The sequence below is a fragment of the Python bivittatus genome, unplaced genomic scaffold, assembly GCF_059951505.1.
Source record: "Python bivittatus isolate LINGU-HERP-01145 unplaced genomic scaffold, Pbiv_v1 ctg000480_np1212, whole genome shotgun sequence".
Taxonomy (NCBI): domain Eukaryota; kingdom Metazoa; phylum Chordata; class Lepidosauria; order Squamata; family Pythonidae; genus Python; species Python bivittatus.
Genome location: NW_028277075.1, coordinates 101,724,022 through 101,742,366, shown reverse-complemented (window position 1 = coordinate 101,742,366; position 18,345 = coordinate 101,724,022). Strand labels below are relative to the sequence as shown.

General features: G+C 37.8%; 1 protein-coding gene across 5 annotated transcripts in view; it reads left to right on the top strand.

The window, feature by feature from the left end:
* Window positions 1–18,345, top strand: part of RBMS1 (RNA binding motif single stranded interacting protein 1) — a 142,239-nt gene that overhangs the window by 116,156 nt on the left and 7,738 nt on the right. For 3 of the 5 annotated variants that reach the window (XM_088146642.1, XM_088146640.1, XM_088146638.1), the window contains exons 5-9: window positions 5,289–5,446; window positions 7,283–7,362; window positions 16,189–16,304; window positions 17,314–17,363; window positions 17,449–17,542. In XM_088146642.1, the coding sequence (XP_088002768.1) occupies window positions 5,289–5,446; window positions 7,283–7,362; window positions 16,189–16,304; window positions 17,314–17,363; window positions 17,449–17,542 (498 nt within the window). The remainder of the gene's footprint in view (window positions 1–5,288; window positions 5,447–7,282; window positions 7,363–16,188; window positions 16,305–17,313; window positions 17,364–17,448; window positions 17,543–18,345) is intronic. The other 2 variants (XM_088146641.1, XM_088146639.1) reach the window with 1 other exon arrangement.

Genomic DNA, 18,345 nt, shown 5'->3' with positions numbered 1-18,345 from the left:
GATCCACACAAAGAATTCTGTTTCCACAGTAGCCAAACAGGGGTCCATGGGAAGTTCATAAGTAGGACATAAGCAAAATGGTATCCTGCACCCCTAGTAGTTAATATTCAGAGCCATGTTGCCTCTGGTAGTCATATTATTTATATACTATTCCATGAACTTATATGGCTTACCAGTGTGCAGTATTGATATGTCTGCCTAAACCTGACCCATTTGCATGTCATGATGAAGTAAATACTGAGTTTCTGTCAGGTAAGCGGTGTGATGATTGTGGGCAGCGACCACAGACAGATTCCTTCATGCCTGCTAGGTTTCATGCCCTATCTATTATTTTTGTTATAAACCAGTAGAGAACTGACATCCTGCAAAACAAAGCATTGGACCGTGGTATTGTCTTTATCTCCATGACTGCCTATGAGGCCCCATTGGTATTATTAAAGAATAAAAATGGTGGGAGGTAGCAGAGTTTTGGGGAAGATGTAGCCCAATAGTTGAAGGAAGGCTAAGCAAATTCAGGTAGTAGTCCCAAGAAGGTGGCAGCCATTTTGTGAATAAGTAATGTTCCCCCATTGCAACAATGTTGAGGGAGTGCTCAAAATCCCAAATGTGCCCCCAGACCCCAAACATCCCCTCATCCCTGACTATGTAATTCATTGCACAGGTCCTTGAAATAACTAACTGCATTTTCATGATGAGCTCTTATAGCTGGTGTGCTCTCCTTCCATTAATGCTAACGGAATAGATTGAGCATGTAGTGTTTCACCACCTTGTTTTCTTAAAGCACTGAACAGCTTCTTCATATATAGACTTTCCTTTCTCCTAATGGCACTTAGAAATGACTCCATTCTCATGATTTGAAAAGAAACTCTGTTTCAGATTTCTTCCACTGTGTTCTTGTACCGTAACCCGGCTAGAAATAAAGGCGCCTTTCAGCCATGCTTCTTGCCTTGTCTGAGTGTCACTATAATCAGGAACGAAAGGGCGCCTTTTTGTTTTTACATGCATCTAAGAACAGTATGAATGGTGTACCATTTTCCTCTTTAAACAATGCTTTCCAGCCAAAAATTCCATCATGAAATTGAATGGAGGGTCCTTGTAGTCACGACAAGTGGATTTTCTGCAGTTCAGTGATAGTCAGTGCTGAGTTTAATCAGTTTGATCACCGTGGTACCCATTTGCCAAAGCTCCCGGTATCACTGTGGACTGATTCATGTGTGATTTGTCATATGATACTTATACTAACATGTATATAGAAAGAATGCAGTCCACTGTTGAACGGCTTTCCAGAGTGATAACCATGTGCAATCTGTTAAACTGTGATAGGCTCCACTTTTAAGGGTGGAAAGGATTTCTATGATATGACCTGCCATGAACTGTAGTTAATGGCATCATATGCATGGAGTGCTAGCTTCAGTTGGCAAGGATTTCAGCAACAGTAGGCAGATTACAGGCCCTATGCCATCCTGAACTGGGAGGGGGGCAGTACCTGGGAAACACTCCATTGAATATTGGTGGCATACCAACTGTGGATGTTTTTGAAAAAAAACAAGCAGCAATCCTCAGCTGCTGAAAAGTTGCCCTGTCTCACCCTGATGCTGTTTTGAAGATTTATCTGAGCATTTCCTCAGGCCATATGTCAAGATATGCTTTCCATTGCTAAAAACACCCTGACCTCTCATGCATTACAGACATGAATATACCTGGCACTTTTTCTTGCCATTCTGTGTTTCAGTAAATCAGTTCCAGTGTATGCAAAAATAAAGTTCTTACCATTTTACTAATATTTTTATAAAATACTGATCAAATCTTTTCATATACAATTAAACTATCATTGTTTTCAAAAATCTCCCTGGAACCAGAGGATTTTGCCAAGTACCACCCCCACCCCCCATGTCACAAATACTTTTTCTGTGCAGGATGCTTGAGAGAGTAACTGCAGGCATTCTTGGAGGATGCCAGTAATCTTGGTGCTTTTCATTCTCAGTTCAAGCCTGGTTTGGGGACAGAATCAACAATGTTTGTCCTAAGAGATGATCTTCTGCACAAAAGTGAGAGACTCTGTTGATCCTGCTTGATCTCCCAAAGTTCCGCTGGGGGGCCTCTGGGAATGGAGAGACCATTCCAGGGGTCCCATAGCTACTTGCAATGACAGTCCCAAAGTGTAGCATGGGGTGACTCTGCCTCTGCACTCTGGCAGCTTTTATAAGGGTGCCTCTGCACGCTGTTCTATCCCTGGTGCTATTTAACATCTATATGAAATCTTGGGTGGGGGAGGGTTCATTAGGGGGTTGGAGAGCTGAGTATCATCAATATGGATGTGAGACTTAGCTGTACTTCTCTAACATCTGAATCAAGAGAGACTGGATATGCTCTGAACCAGAGCCTGGACTCAGCAATGAAGTAGTTGAGGGCCAGTAAACTGAGACTGAATCCTGATGAAACAGAGATTTTGTGGATGGGTGGTTCCCTGATTTGAGAATTGGGGAATCTTAGTGAGGTTGCACTCTCAGGAAAGGAAAACAGGTACAGTATATATGCTTAGACCTATCATTGTCATTGGAGGCCTAAGAGACCTCTGTGGCTAGGAGAATCTATTGCCAGTTTCAGTTGTTATACCAACTATGCCCTTTCTTGGACAGAAACATCCTAGCTGCTGTTTAGATCACTCTTTCTCAACCTCAGCAACTTTAAGATGGGTGGACTTCAACTCCCAGAATTCCCCAACCGGCATACTGGCTGGGGAATTCTGGGAGTTGAGGTCCACACATCATAAAGTTGCTGAGGTTGAGAACCACTTGTTTAGATCACTGTAATGCACTCCAGATCCGCCCACCCTTGTGCTTGGTCTGGAAGCTGCAGATGGTACAGAATGTAGCAGCCAAGCTAGTAAATGGGGCACCTGATTCAGCACATAGAAAGCCAAATATTTATTTATTTGTTTGTTTGTTTGTTTGTTTAATAAAATAAGTAAGTAAGTAAATAAGGTTTGCATTGCTTTAGACAGCATGGCCAATTAATCCAAATGATAGTGGTTACTAATATTTGTACTAATCCTTGTTAAATCTTTTTTGAATGATCAAGAAGTCTTTATATAGGTAATAATAGTTTTTTAACACATCAAAAAGGATTGAAGACAATTAATAAAGGTAAAGCAAATCAGATCAAACAATTGTTTAAAGATCTGCTTTTAAAATATCAATAAAAAGGAGCAACCCATCAAACTGTCTAAATCTGGACAGATATTCAAAAATAAGTTTTGCCTGTCAGCTGTGGCTCATTATTGTTAAAAGATAATTCCATAAGGCAAGTGCCACCTAAAAGGAAGAATGATGCATGTTCCTTGACAAATAATCTGGCCTCTAAACATGAGATACATGTGTCTACATATCAAGAAGTAGGGAACTATATTCATAATAGTTGCTGTTCATTCCTCAGAATATTTATTTCAGGCCTGAATTCTGCTGTAAATATCACAATCCTGACCTCAGCTGACTAAACCCTTTTTAGTATTTTGTGTACCTGTTATTTTTCTTAGGTTAAATACAGTCCAAATCAAATAAACAGAAGGTTTAAATTTATACACAGAAGTTCCTAGTCCTCAAGTTACAAGGCCATAGTATGGAAAATGTGTTTCTAAAAAGAATAGGGAGGGTGTGTGTGTGAAGGAGAAAGAGTTTTTAATAATAGAGGCTGTGATTCAGGAGTGAAATCTGTATTCTCTAGCATCTTGGAGCATAGTTGTTTCAACTTTATGCTTCATGTAGGTTTCTAAAGAGAAACATGCGCATGGAGGCAATAACCATATGATTAAACAGTTAACTTTGCTGTTACTGTTTCTGTGGTAATGGTATTTTATTTTGCTGTATTTGGGGAAAAACAAGTAAATTCATCAGACTAAAAGTTTTATGTATTACCTTCTTCCTTCCTTTTATATTAGTAGTAGAAGAGGCACCTAAAAGGTGCCAATGCCTTATACTGCTAGATACCTAAAAGTGCAGTAACTTTTACTGTTTTTTTTTAAACTGAGCAATACCTTCATCAAATTGCAGAGACAAAAACTTATGCAAATCTGAATATTTTTCTAACCACATTTTATTTAGTTGTCTTATCTTTAATATGTTCATATCTTAAGTCTTTCCTGAATGAATATTCAGAATTTATGGCACATAAACTGTGATCTTAAATTAGTTTTGCTTTGTTATTACATATGTGAATTAGTTGATTTAATATTTTTATAGAGCTAGAAAAAAGTGTATTTGTGTGTGTGTGTGTGTGTGTGTAGCAAAAGCTGATTTCCCCACTTGTGCTTTTCCCTTTATAACCTCCTAGGCTGTAAAAATGCTCTCTAGTCATGGACTGCAGCACAGAGAGCAAGAGAAAAATGAGGTTTAAAAAAAATCTGGCAAGGGTAGTTTCCATAAGTGAAACCCGCATATGCTTTGTCTTTAGGAATTTAGAAAAGTGTGTGTGTGTCTGGGCGGAGACTGAACTAAGAAAAAAGAAAATGTAAGCATAGCGTTTATGAACAAGTTTGAATCTAAATATTCCATTGAAATTCTGTGTGTTCCCTTTATGCCTGCGGCTACCCACACGTTTTAGGGACTCCAAGAGTGGCTTTCATGGGGACGTTGACAGTGCCATTAATAAAATCTATGAGTAGAAGAATCTTCATCTTGCCTAACAGAGTCTTTGAACACAAGGCATGAATTTTGACCCTCTGCAACATTGTAATGGATGCTTCCTCAAAGTCATTTTTATAATATAAAAAAGAGGAGGCAGACCATATACATGGCAACTTTTGTCTTTTGTTTTTCATGTGAATCAGCCTAATCAACTAGTTATAATTGAGATAATTTGGTGTTGGGGGGGGGGAATAAGCAGCACAGCCTTCCATCTTTGATTTCTGTGGCATTGTGCAGCAAATGCTTCTCCTTTTATTTGGGATTTTCTTTTTCATTTGAATGTAATTGTAGAGATAATAATGGCTTACATTATTACCAGAAGGAAGAGCTTCATGCTGTGAATGCTGGTAGCAATGAATAGATGTAATCATAGGTTTTGGACACAACCATTTCTCTAGAGAAGTTTCATTGATCTCCCATTGAAGTTTGGGAGACTGCTGTTTGATGACTTCAGAATTAAAAGTTTGTTGGCAGTAGCCTATATTATTATTAGAATCACTTAATTCTGGAGACTTTGGTAACAGATTAAGTCCCCTAGAAGCTATCTTATATTCTATATAGCTCATAAATGTCACAACTAATAAAATAATTTCAATTGCTTTTCAGCAACAGGAGCAGGATCCAACTAATTTGTATATTTCCAATTTGCCACTTTCAATGGATGAGCAAGAGCTTGAGAACATGCTAAAACCCTTTGGACAAGTTATCTCAACAAGAATACTTCGTGATTCCAATGGCACAAGTCGTGGAGTTGGCTTTGCAAGGTAGGTTGTCATTCATGTAATTTTTGAAATTGTATTTCTTGTGGAGTCCTTGATGCTCACTGAGCTTTGTTGTTTGCTTGCAGATGTTTCATTACCTGACTAGGCAACATGACTGGTTGGGTAATGAAACATCTGCAAGCAGACAACCAAGCTAAGAGAGCACCAAGGACTCCACAGTTCAACCCTGAGCTACAAATACTCTCTTCTGTTGGATTGTGTTTCTTAAATAGTATTACATCACATTTTTTCTAGTAAAAGGGCAAAGAGATGCTGAGCTGCAAAAAACATGTCTGGCCTTGCTACAAAAATGAATTTGATTCAAAGGTGATTATTTAAACAAACAGTACTGGGTCAATTAATTGGTCAAATAATATTCAACCATTTGAAGAATAAGATTATAAGAGATGAGGTATTTATATGAAGTATGTATATCTGTTGACTAAATCATATATTATTTGAATCTAAATGAAATGAGTCTTGGCTCCTAGGAAACAACGTTGTCCCTCATTTTTATTTGCTTTTGCAAGGTTCAGTTTAAGTTTTATTGATGTTGCAATTGAGAGGTAGGCCATCACTTACATAAGAGCGATTTAGATTGCCATCAGACAAATAGTTAATTGACAGGCAGTTCCATTTGCATGCTTTTGTTAGTGAATATTATAGTCAGTTAAGTGGGTTCTTATGTAGAGAAAAACTCAGAAGTATTACAAATATTTGACTTTAAACAAGCAGAACAAAAATGTATTGATGCTTTTGGTGTTAGAGAAAGACTTGGAGAAGACTCTTAAGAATACCATGGATAACCAAAAGAACAAACAAATGACTCACAGAACAAATCAGTCTACATTTCCATTTACATCCTGCCTTTGCTCAGCTATTCCTGGGAGGTTTCATTCAGCAACTTCTGGAGAATCGTAAATACCCCACATTTGCCATAGTACGTAAGACTGCTTTTAAATGTGTCACGGAACAAATCAATCCAGAGTTCTCACTCAAGCACGAATGACCCAGGCTCAAATGGTCATATTTTGGACACATTATATGAAGATCCAGCTTAAAATGTCCATATTGCTGGAATGTGTATTTTGTTAGGACACCTGAAAGGCCCGGTTAGGTCCAAATTATGATCATTTAAGCTTGGTCATTTGTGCCTCAAGAAAGAATTCTGAATTGATTTGTCTTATGATCCATTTGTTTGTTTTTTGGGCTGTTCATGATATTCTCAGGAACCTTCTCCAACACCAAAGTTCAAAAGCATGATCAAAAATTAATCTTTTCCAACTTTGAGATTGGGACAGCCTGCTTTATGCACCCATAAATATGAAAGCTCTGGGTGTAGGGCTTTTTAAGAGGAGGGGCCAGCCCGCTGGACTACATAGCCTGGCAAAACAGGGAGAGTTAAACCTTTAGGGCATTAAAGAAGAGGGCATGAAAACTTCTCCTAGAACTGAGCAAGAGAGAAAGTAAAGCTGAAGCATTCAATTACATGCAGTTGTAGGAACCTAGGAGGCTGCCCTAAAGTGAATCCTTCTCACTCTGTATTAACTACACCAACTGTCAGGAAACTAGGTTAGGTGCTGTGAAAATGAGCCTTGGGCTTCTGTGTTCTCTCATTCACTTCCAGTTTGCATGAAAATTAAAGGTAGCTCAAGGGAGGAAATCTCCATATTTAAAGGGAAAAGGGAGCACAGAAATGTTAAGCCTGACCAGTAGTGCTAATCTTTGATTTTATTCTTTGTCTGTGAATCAAACAGTTTCACCAGAACAGTGTAATCATACAGTACAAGAACTGAAAGTAATGTACATTAATAATACACTTTCTATATTTTTACACAGGATGGAATCAACAGAAAAATGTGAAGCAGTGATTGCTCATTTTAATGGGAAATTTATTAAAACCCCACCAGGAGTTTCTGGTAGGTGGTGTGCGTGTGTGCGCACACACATGTACATGTTTGTTCATTCTTTGGAAAATACACAGTTAATGAGTCTTAGAACTAGAGTATAAAAAGTGGGAGGCAGAATACAATGTGGCTGTTGTATTTTTAGAGCAAAATGCTCTTTGCAGTGCTATTCAGGCTTGTGGGGGGAGAAGTTCTGGAGGGAGGGAGGATAGAGCATGCCTTCTGTTCCCACCCTCCTCTGACATAGTCCCTCCCCTATTAACTTAATTAACATGAGAGGATGCTAGCCTCAGGCCAACTCAAGCCAATCCCCTTTGAACATGCAAACAGCCCATTCTTTCCTTAGCAGACAGTCATGTGGACAAATGCAACTTGTGAATTAGGCTATTGTCAATGTGGCTGGCCATTCTTCTGTATCACTTTTCTTGTACACTGAGTACCCTTTTGAAGAAATGTTCACATGGTTGCAGAAACTCTGGAAAGGTTGTTGGGTGTGAACAGGGAGATTACTGATGCTGTTGTCTCCAGCACTCAACTATTCAGTAGTGCAAGCATTATTCCGTTTACTGTAACCAAAAGGAGACCAGACGAAAAACCTGAATGTTAGCTAATACCATGATAATATTCTCGCACTAAGGCATATGTGACTTCAAATCCCTGTAGCTGTCATAATTCTGGAATGGGTATGCAGGAAGAGGAGGGATCCAAAGAGTCTTCAGTTTTCAATTAGTCCCCTTTTCACATAGATTTGTTTGCTTGCTAGCACTGAATGTGACTCTTCATTTGAAATCTTGGTACCCAAATATATAATTAGTTGAAGCTGATCTTGTGGTTTTTTATTTCTGGATTTTTGTTGTTGCTGCTGCTGTTCGTGCTACAGTATCTTATATGTTACCACTGCAAAAGCTTGTCAGGAAAAAATCCCATAAGAGCTGCTGTTAATGAAAATTAATGTATTCATTGACTGCTATTAAAGTCCCAGCCCATTCTGTGATAGACAGCTGTCAACTTATGATAGCTCATCTTACTGCTTTTAGGAGCCAGAAGTGAACACCCTTTCATTATCAGCATCTGCCAGATAGGAGTAACATATTTCTCTATAGGATTAAAAAAATAAAAATAGTGAACCAGAAGTGCAGTGCAGGGTCAGAAGGCTCTTAATATACCAACTAACCAATCAATCAATAAGAAAGCCATTTTTAACTCAATCAATAAGAAAGCCGTTCTTCTACTTCCCAGTGACATTAAAATAGTATGACATTGGGAAGAGCAGGCTAAACAGCAGAATTTAGATTAAGAAAGAATTGGAAGTAAACGTAATTTATCTCATAATTGTTACATGTCCAAACTATGTCTTCAGCATTGTAGAATTTGTTATAATTCTCTTTATGCATTAGAGGCATATGTTTGTTTTCCATGTTCCTACCAATGATTGTTGCTTTGCTCATTGATGTTCTCTGAGCAAGTTTTGTGGAATTAACAGTTGGGTTTCTGAAATTCATTACAAGTTCCCTATGAGTAATTCTGACTCTTCCAGAATATTCAGGTTGATAAAGAATAATGTAAATACAATAACAGTTACTGCTCTAGCTTTCAGGAAAAAAAAAACTTAATTAGCTTGTGGTCATCATCTCTGGTAGGAAAGGCTAGATATCATCCTCCATAATATTGGATACAATATTTACTAATGCATGAAGAGAATAAGTAGACTTGAGTTAATGCAGAGAAGGATTTGTAACATGACAGTCACCTAATGAGGGTTTAATGTGTTTGCTTTGTCCTTAAAAGTAATTTTTAAGCCATCTTTTATTTTTATTTTTTATTTTTTATTTATTTTATTGTATTTTTTAATTGTTGTGAGCCACCCAGAGTCATTGAGAGTTGGCCAGCATACAAGTTTAATAAATTATTATTATTATTATTATTATTATTATTATTATTATTATTATTATTATTATTTTGATATAGTGATCTATTTTAATAGTAATAACTCAATTATCAAATTTATTAGTTTGGCAACCAGCTGATTGGCATAAGATAAAATGAACTCTCTAGAGCCAGACCAAAGAATTTGCCTTTTTTTTCCTCTGCCTTCTCTATAGCATCAAATTCCTTGCTTATGTGTATATGTCCACATGGTGTCTGACTAGTGGTCTGAATTTGAACTGTTTGAAGTTGACATCCCTGTTTTGAGCTTGAAACAGCTGTTTTGAGTTCAAAACAATTGTTTTGCTTTTTAAGTGGATTGTTTTGGGGCACTTTGGAATGACTGAAACAGATTATTTCAAAAGTTATTTTGAACTCAAAACACAGCTGTTTGAATTCAAAATGGTTTACATTCAGAATGTCTTGCACATTGCCACTTCTGACCTGTCTTGTTCTCTTCTGATGTCTGGCTAGCTTCAAAGGTCTTTTTAAATTCAGTTTTGCTTCTTGGCATAGTGAAAAGGGCAAGGTTTGCTTCACTCCAGCTCCAGAAGAGGCAGTAGTTACTTTTTGTTAGCAGAGCTTACTTCTGTGTAGGGCAAGGAATAAAATATATTAAATATAACTAAATCTGCCAATAAACAAATTCCTGCTAATGGAGGACCCTTGGCTAAATCAGCAGCTCTGATATGGATGAGAAAAGTCTCACAAACAGAGAAGTCAAGACAGATGCTGAACAGATCTGGGCAGAAAAACATTAGCCTAAAAAAGTCATGCCATCATATTCCGTCTAAGCTAAAAGAGCCACCTGGAATCAAATGCAAAATGGCCAAATGGGTTGGCAGGAGATGCTGGGACTCTTGGACAGCAAGAAAAAGTTCAGGAAATGCTATGCAGATACTTCTAAGGAAACCAGGCCAGATTCTTTTTTAATCCTTTGGACTTTATAAGAAGCACTTATTTAGAAATGCTTTTATATGGAAGTGCGCAAATGAAGTACTTGGAAGGTTTGGGCACCTGTCCCATTTGTGAATAGTGAGTAGCTACAATTGTAGAAGTTCCTAAAAAGAATCAAAAGCCAGAAAAGTGACAATCATAGTGATAGTAAATCTATTTACCCTGTGCTTTTAACTAAGCACCATACAGACATAGGATAAAAACAGCAATTAATACTGTAACATACTACAGACATTTCTAAAATCACTTTATAGAATAAAGAACCTCTAAACTAAAAGGCTCATGATAGTCTACAGTACTGGGACTATTCAAAAAGAACTAAGGAATCATTATAACCTATTTAATTCTAGCTGTTGTTGGAATAGAATAGATGTAAAATTAAAGAAAGTCATGTTATGGTAGTGTTAGAGCGTATGATGTGTATGAAGGTACAGTAGCTGAAGAATTATGCTGTAATAATCATTGTTAGAAAAAAGAACAAACTTGGAGAAATGAAGAAATCAAAACCATCTTCATATGTGTGAAATCAAAGTATTCAGATTAGGACTAAGAGAACAGGCCAGCCCAGTCTTGCCATTGCGTCTCCATTCATTTTCTTTGTGATCCATTGTATGGGAAGAACAACTGAATGAATTTGCCCATCAGTGATTGATAGTAATGATTGTTCAGGGTCCTCCCACAGGAAGAACCAAGGCACATAGGGCTGGCTTCCTCTCCAGGCATCCCACTTGCCATTACTCCATAATGTGTAATCGATCAGAAGGAGGCATTAATTTGCATAGTGAGTATTAATAGTGTGATGGAGAGCATGCAAATAATGGTTGGTTCTTGCTACCCAAATGAGTTACTTCAGCAATAAAACAGGGCATTAAATGTTATTCCTGAGTGTGAAGGAAAAGGAAGGAATAGCATTGAGGCAATTGCTACTCTCATTCCTGATTTTTAAATAAACGAGTCCCGGTATGTGAGCCCAGTTTCAGTAAGCTTGCTTAAAACGAATTCCAGTAAGAGGAACATAGGTGTAAATAGGCTATGGTTGAGGTCCTATAACATGTTTTGTTTATGAGCACCTGAGACATAGTTGAGTATTTAGAACTCAAGAAATCTGCACCAGGCAGAGAAGGGAGAGCTTGATGTGGGAGTATAGTATAAGAGGCATACTAAGATCCTCTGTTTTGGTAATTCCCAGCATACTGCTGGGGTACAGATTTATGTAATCTGATAGCCAAGAATAGGAAAGCAATTTGTATAATTTTGTTCTATGAACCATTCCAGAATTCTTGGTTCTCAGGTTCTCCATATGCAAGGTCAAGTGGGATTTACACCCTTACAGCAGGGTGGGGAGCACAGTGATGGTGGTGGTGGTGGTGGTGGTGGTGATGATGATGATGGAGGAGGAGGAGGAGATGGAGATTTCCATTTATATCCTGCCTTTTCTCAGCTATTCCTGGGAGGTTTTATTCAGCAACTTCTGGAGAATCATTAATGCCCCACATTTGCCATAGTATGCAAGACTGCTTTTAAAATGTCTCATAGAACAAATCAATCCAGGGTTCTCACTCAAGGCACAAATGAGCAGGCTCAAATGGTCATACTTTGGACACATTCTGCAAAGACCCAGCTCCCTTGAGAAGTCCATAATGCTGGGAAAGATGGAAGGAAAGAGAAGAGGACAACCAGCAGCAAGGTAGATGGGCTCAGATACAGTGGCGATGGGTGTACCATTCGAAGACCTGAAGGACAAAGCTAGTGACAGATAATCCCGGAGAAGGTCTATCAAGAATTGACACCGACTTGATGGCACATAATCATAAAATGTCAATGTTAGATAAACCTATGAAATTTTTAAACAGTAATTTGGAAATTAATAATTCCTCATAAAACCATAGTGTTGGAAGGACCTCAGAGATCATTTTGTCCAGCCCTCTTCGGTTCTCCTTTTTAAGAAAACAAAACAGTTGCTTGAAATTGTAGATTTATTCATTTTCCTACTGATGTATCATTTAACTCTCATTACTCTGCAGTTTAGTCTTTCCCATACATTCTTACTTGCCTGCATTTTGTTTAAAACTCTACACATTTTGACAAAGAGAAAGTGTAGCCTGTTCCTTTATTCCAAAACACGACTACATGACTAGAAATAATAAAGCCAGGAAAAGAGAATTTTACAAAGAATAGTCAAACTACATCGCATTTTGCAGTCACTCCTAAACTGATGTTCTTTTTCCAGTTTCATGCATCCGTAAAAGCAGAGATGGTTTAGCAATATACAGTTGAAAAGATTGGGGTGAGGGAGGAATTCATTAGTCCTTTTCTGATTTTGTTACTGGACATCTGAATCCAATGAAAGGATTCAGTTACAGACCTCTCACTAGCAGGATAAAATAATTTTCAACCTAACTGGTATCCTAAAATCACGTTTCTTGCTAAATTATCTTTGTCTTAAAAAGCGTGTGTGTGTTTTACTGAAAATGAGGGTTAATTAGGTGTTAGTCAGGGAGCTGGCTGAGAGCATACTTCAAAGTATCTAGCCCAAGTAATGCAATCTGAATGTAACTCAGTCCAATCTCTGTCTTTATATTCTACAAAACAGCAAACTAATCTTATTGGAAATTGATTAAGTAAATAATTACTGGAACTAATAGATAATGGAGAAATTGCAAATAATAAAAGAATTGTTTAGGACAATTTTAGTATTGCTCCCTGTAGAAACATGTAATAAAGAAATAATTCCCTCTAAAACATTTCCTACCATTAGGAATAGCATTCAATTCAAAATGCTACATGAAATGCAAATTACTGTACTGTTAATGCAAAATGGAAGCTAGAGTAGTGGGGATGATCAGACATCTCAGAATCTTCAAGCTCATGGTTTACATAATTCATGTTATATTTTGGAAGAGGGTTTATATAGTCCATGGGATGTTGTTTGCTGAAAATCTATGAAGCAGGAAAATTATTGGTTGAAAGTATTGACAACCAAGTTTATAGTAGTGCTTCTACAGAATCATTAAGTGTATTACAAGGAAAGGGAGGAACAGCTGTGTTTTAGTCAAAATAGTTCTGTTCAGTCAGCCATTCTATGATAAAATCTGAAGAAAAATGGAACCACTAAAAGCCCACGTAAAAGTCAACAGGAAAAAAGCTAATTGCATCTCCTGGGGGAAAGAAATTCCATATATATAGTGTCACTGCCAAAAAGGACCTTTTTTTTTTTTTTTTTGTATCTGCCAACTTCCACCCGTCATGTTTGTAGCTGATCTTTGTAGCTGATATATTCCTTTTAACATGAACTTTACAGTTCAAATTACATTTGCAGACTATTTTCAGGTATTAATTCATCATTCTATTTCTTCCCATATAGAAGTATTTAAAAATTAAAAGATTATCAAGATTCAGCCTTGCAGAGCTTAAAGCTACCTTCTCCTACTCTCTAGATATTTATATTAGAATTTCCTGGAATTCCTAGCCATTGACCATATTGACTAAGATGGATAGAAACTTTAGTTCATAGTAAACATGCCACAATCCCACCTGTTATAAATCTGATTTAAAGGTAAAAAAGGGTATGGGTGGATGGGGAGAGAGGGAGGGAGAGAGAGAGAGATCTGTATTTGCATTCAAACCATGTAAGTGTCAATGTAATGTATCTCAGAGTATCCTTTTCAGCAGGAATCCTGGCTACTAGAACAGTGAGTGGGTGGGAAGTGGTTGAATACAGCTGGATCCCTCTGAGGCTGTTTAGGCTGTTAGAGAACACAGACAGACTTGTGATCCACAGAACTTGCTTATACAGTAACATGCTCACGGTCAATTCTGCAAGATTCTGTTGGATAATAGATATATGCCAAAACAGGCATTATAGAATGCTTCATAATATCATTTTAATTTCAGGTATATAATCCAACAGAACACCTATGTAAATAGTACTCAATGTATATCTGTATCTTATTGACATTTTTTTTTTCAAAAGAAAGAGAAGGGGGTTTCCTCTAAATAATTAACTGTAAAATGGGGGGGGGGCATTATTAAGAAGAATGTAATAGAGGAAGATACTGTTGGATGGGAAATGCAGTGTTACTGAGAGTCAGGAAAAAGGAAAAAGCTGTTGCCAGGAGGAGCACACTTGTTCTGCCTTTCTCTTTTTACTCCTCATGTGTAAACTGTGAGTGTTTGAGTACTTGAAGCTGCCGAGCATCCTCTATTCATTAAGGTTCTCCATACAAATGAGGACAATGAAAACTCAGATTCCATAACTGGTACAGAATCTCCATGGATAGGGAGGCTCTACCCTGCAAAGGTCCATCCTCTATACTTGGAGGGGAATGAGAGCATGCTGACTAAGCAGGACTAGAAGTTGTAAACATACTTTGGACTAAGAGCCACTAAATTAACTGGGACTTAATGCAGCTTGATTGAAATGACTCTCTGCCCTTTCCTTTTTGCAAGAAGAAGAAAACAAAAATAGTGCACCTCAAAGTCTGTTGCCAGTTTCTACCCCAGCTTACATTGGCTGGATTGAACTCAACAGATCCAGTTGCAGCATAGGAGTGTCCTATGAATACATACATAGCAATATATGCTGTTGAATTCCGTGGGACTTACTGTAGAGTAAATATTACAGGCTTAAACAGGTAATCCTCGGCTTACGACCACTTGTTTAATGGCCATTACAACAGTGCTGAAAAAAGTGACTTACGACCAGTGCTCACACAACCATCCCTGCAGTCACATGATCAAAATTCAGGCACTTGGCAACCAGCATGTATTTATGATAGTTGCAGAATCTTGGGGTCACGTGATCACCATTTGCAACCTTCCCAGGGGGCTTACAACAAGCAAAGTCAATGGGGGAAGCCAGATTTGCTTAATGATCACTAGATTCACTTAATGACTTGATTTGCATAACTGCCCCAGTGATTTGCTTAACGACCATGGCAAAAAAGGTGGTAAAATTGAGCACAACTCACTTAACGACTGCTTCACTTAGCAGCGGAGGTTCCAGTCCTAATTGTGGTCATAAGCCAAGGACTACCTGTACTTGCTGAGTCCTGATTCTACAAATAGCCTCTCTTTCTCTGCATGTCTATGCATATACATGTAGTCCTCACTTAATGACCATTTAACGATGGTCCAAAGTTACCACAGCCTTAGAAAAAGTGCTTTACAATCTGTACTTGTTCTTACGACCATCGCAAATTGTCACCCCCCCCATAGTCATGTGGTTGTGATTTGCGACCTTGTTATAACAGTTGTTAACCAAATCACATGCCCGTGAAGCGAATTCTGGAAAAAAATGTCCATTGGAGAAGCTAGATTCACTTAATGACCATGTGAGTCGCTTAACAACTGTGGTGGTTCACTTAACGACCATTGTAAAAATAGTCATAAAATTGGGTCCAGTCATGTGGTGACTCACTTAATGACTGCCCCACTTAACGACCAATTTTCTGGTCCCTGTTGTGGACATTAAGTGTATGCCTGTGTGTGTGCAAGAGGGTAGTTTTGAAAGGTTCATATCTGTATATGAAGATAGAAGAATTCAGGTCCTGTCTTAATGAATGAGAAAAATTCTAAAGTGAATGTGCCAGAGCATTTCTTTGTACCAGTGAATAAATCCTACATTGGTGTATCTGTACGTCTACTTATATCACTGAATAGTGTACAAAATGTACAGTATTCAAAAGGGGAAAAATTAGTAATTCAAAATATACTGAGTTGAAATAAGCATTCTCCTACTTCTGTATTCATCTTACTTTTGGCTTGATGTAAAGATAATAGTCCTATTAATTCAGTAGTTTGCACACATTTATGTAGACTGGGTTGCTGATCTAGATAATTAAGCTAAGTAAGATGGCAGTAAGACCTTTTCAAATGGTGGGAAGAATCTTTTAAAATATATATCATTTTGCAATCCCAGAGTACATCAAATTAATCCTAAGGGATTTTGTTTAGCTCCTGCAGAACCTTTGTTGTGCAAGTTTGCAGATGGAGGACAAAAAAAGAGACAGAATCAGAACAAATATATACAAAATGGAAGAGCATGGCACAGAGAAGGCGAGGTGAGACTTGTAAGTTCTCATTTCAACCTTTTAATGTTTATGTGGATGTGGGTTAAAAAAGTAATAAAAAATGCATTGCTTTGCCATTCCTCTGTATTGTGCAATGGGGTTTTACATTTCTGGGCTATTTGTCGTCTTGATAATATTAGCATTGAAATTAAAATCATATGTATGTGATCCCTTTTTAGGAATGTGCCTTTGTATTTTACTTTAATTTTGTTTAAAATTATCTGCTGCTTTGTGACTAAGAGTCAAATCAATAAGAACAGTAAACAAAATGCAATAGAATCAAAATTGCACATCAGCAAAGGGGAGGAAATGGCAATCAGATAGCTTTAATTGAATCAAACTGTAACCTAATCACAGCACGGTGAACCAGAATAGCCTCCAAGTCATGTCAGAAAAGCAAGGGGTATTGACACACACCTTCAAAGTTTCATCAAACGTTTGGAGGCTCTTAGCATTTCAGTGAGTTGGCGCCTCTCAAGGGAAGGAGCTCCAACTACAATTACTGTATAGCTGTTCTCGAAAGTACCCTCTTTCCTAGCATGCATGTGTAGTGCATATTGTATGGTTGAACAGCTCAGCTGTATTCTGGCACATGGTTATATGAGCACGTCTCTATCATGAGTCAGCATATCCTGAAGAGTTCAGTAAATAACGATAATATATATAGTAGCTGAGATTTGTATGGGCTTTCAGAGCATGCTTGTGAAAGGGTCAGTGCAGTGCAGTGGGGCATTGCAAATGCTCTCATTGGGGATATGCTGTTGGGTGCCAAAGCTGAATTAATGTCCAAATGTGTTTTGATTGGGACTCTGTGTCTTAATGAATAAATATGGGGATTCCTCAATATTTTTCTTCATATATCAATTACAGTAAAAATTATTTCTTGAAATACTGTGCTAGCTTGTCATTGTATCAGTTTTTATTAATTCAGACAGATGGGCTGGTGTTAATGTTTTGGTTGTATGTAACCACTCTCTTTATTGATGATTAATTGCTCCTTTTCCTAAAGGCTGGGATGACACTTACTTATGATCCAACTACAGCTGCTTTACAAAATGGGTATGTAGATTAAGCACTTAAGAAATGCAATTGATGCTCTTGTATCTTTTAAAAAGTTAATAATAAAGATGTATGTATTTTCTAGATTTTACCCCTCACCATACAGTATTGCAACAAACAGAATGATCACTCAAACATCTATCACGCCATACATAGCTTCTCCAGTTTCTACATACCAGGTGTGTATTTCAAGTTCAGCAGGATAAACAGTAGAATTACATTTTCATTGTAAGTGGCTCATCTGTATTATACATGTTGAAAAACCTTATCAAATCTGGGCATATCTGTATGGGTAGCTCTCAGGTCTCAAATCCCCCAGCCTTCAAAGCCATTGATAAGAGTTCTAGAAGTTAAAGTTATCCATCTGGAAGGCAAACAGGTTGGGGAAAGCTGGTGTAGAACAGCAAAGATAGTGAAGTGCCACGTTGAACAGCTTTTGTGTAAATTCCACACAAATTTCTAAGTACATTGCTTCTTGGTTTCCTCTTGTACAGAACTGGATGTGTGCAGCATGGTGCCATAAAAGCTTCTGTCACCTAAATGTATTGCTAAAGTAGAGGTAATGCACTGCGTTTCAGGGAACCTTGAAAACCTCAGATTCTGTATCAGATTTTCCCAGAGAACAGTCCTGCCCCCCAAAAGCTTCCTTACTTACTAGGGAGCAAAGGATTTCCCTAAAATTGTATCATGTTAGTGTGTGCTACAGGAAAAATCCCTGGAGTGTTTATAGACTATAGATCGCCTGTTCACTTCCTTTCCATTTAGCGCAGGATCCCACAAAACGTTGGGGAATAAACCCAATGAAGCATTATGATAACTCAAGGCTGAAGAAGAGGGTCAGCATGCTCACATTTTCTTTAACCTCACATCTCTCATGAGAGGGATGTGTAAGAACCGAGACCGTGCTAGCTTAGAGAGGGAAGGAAAGAAGAAAACAAAACCAGTGTTACAGAGAACTGCTAAACAAACACCTTTTCCTCTT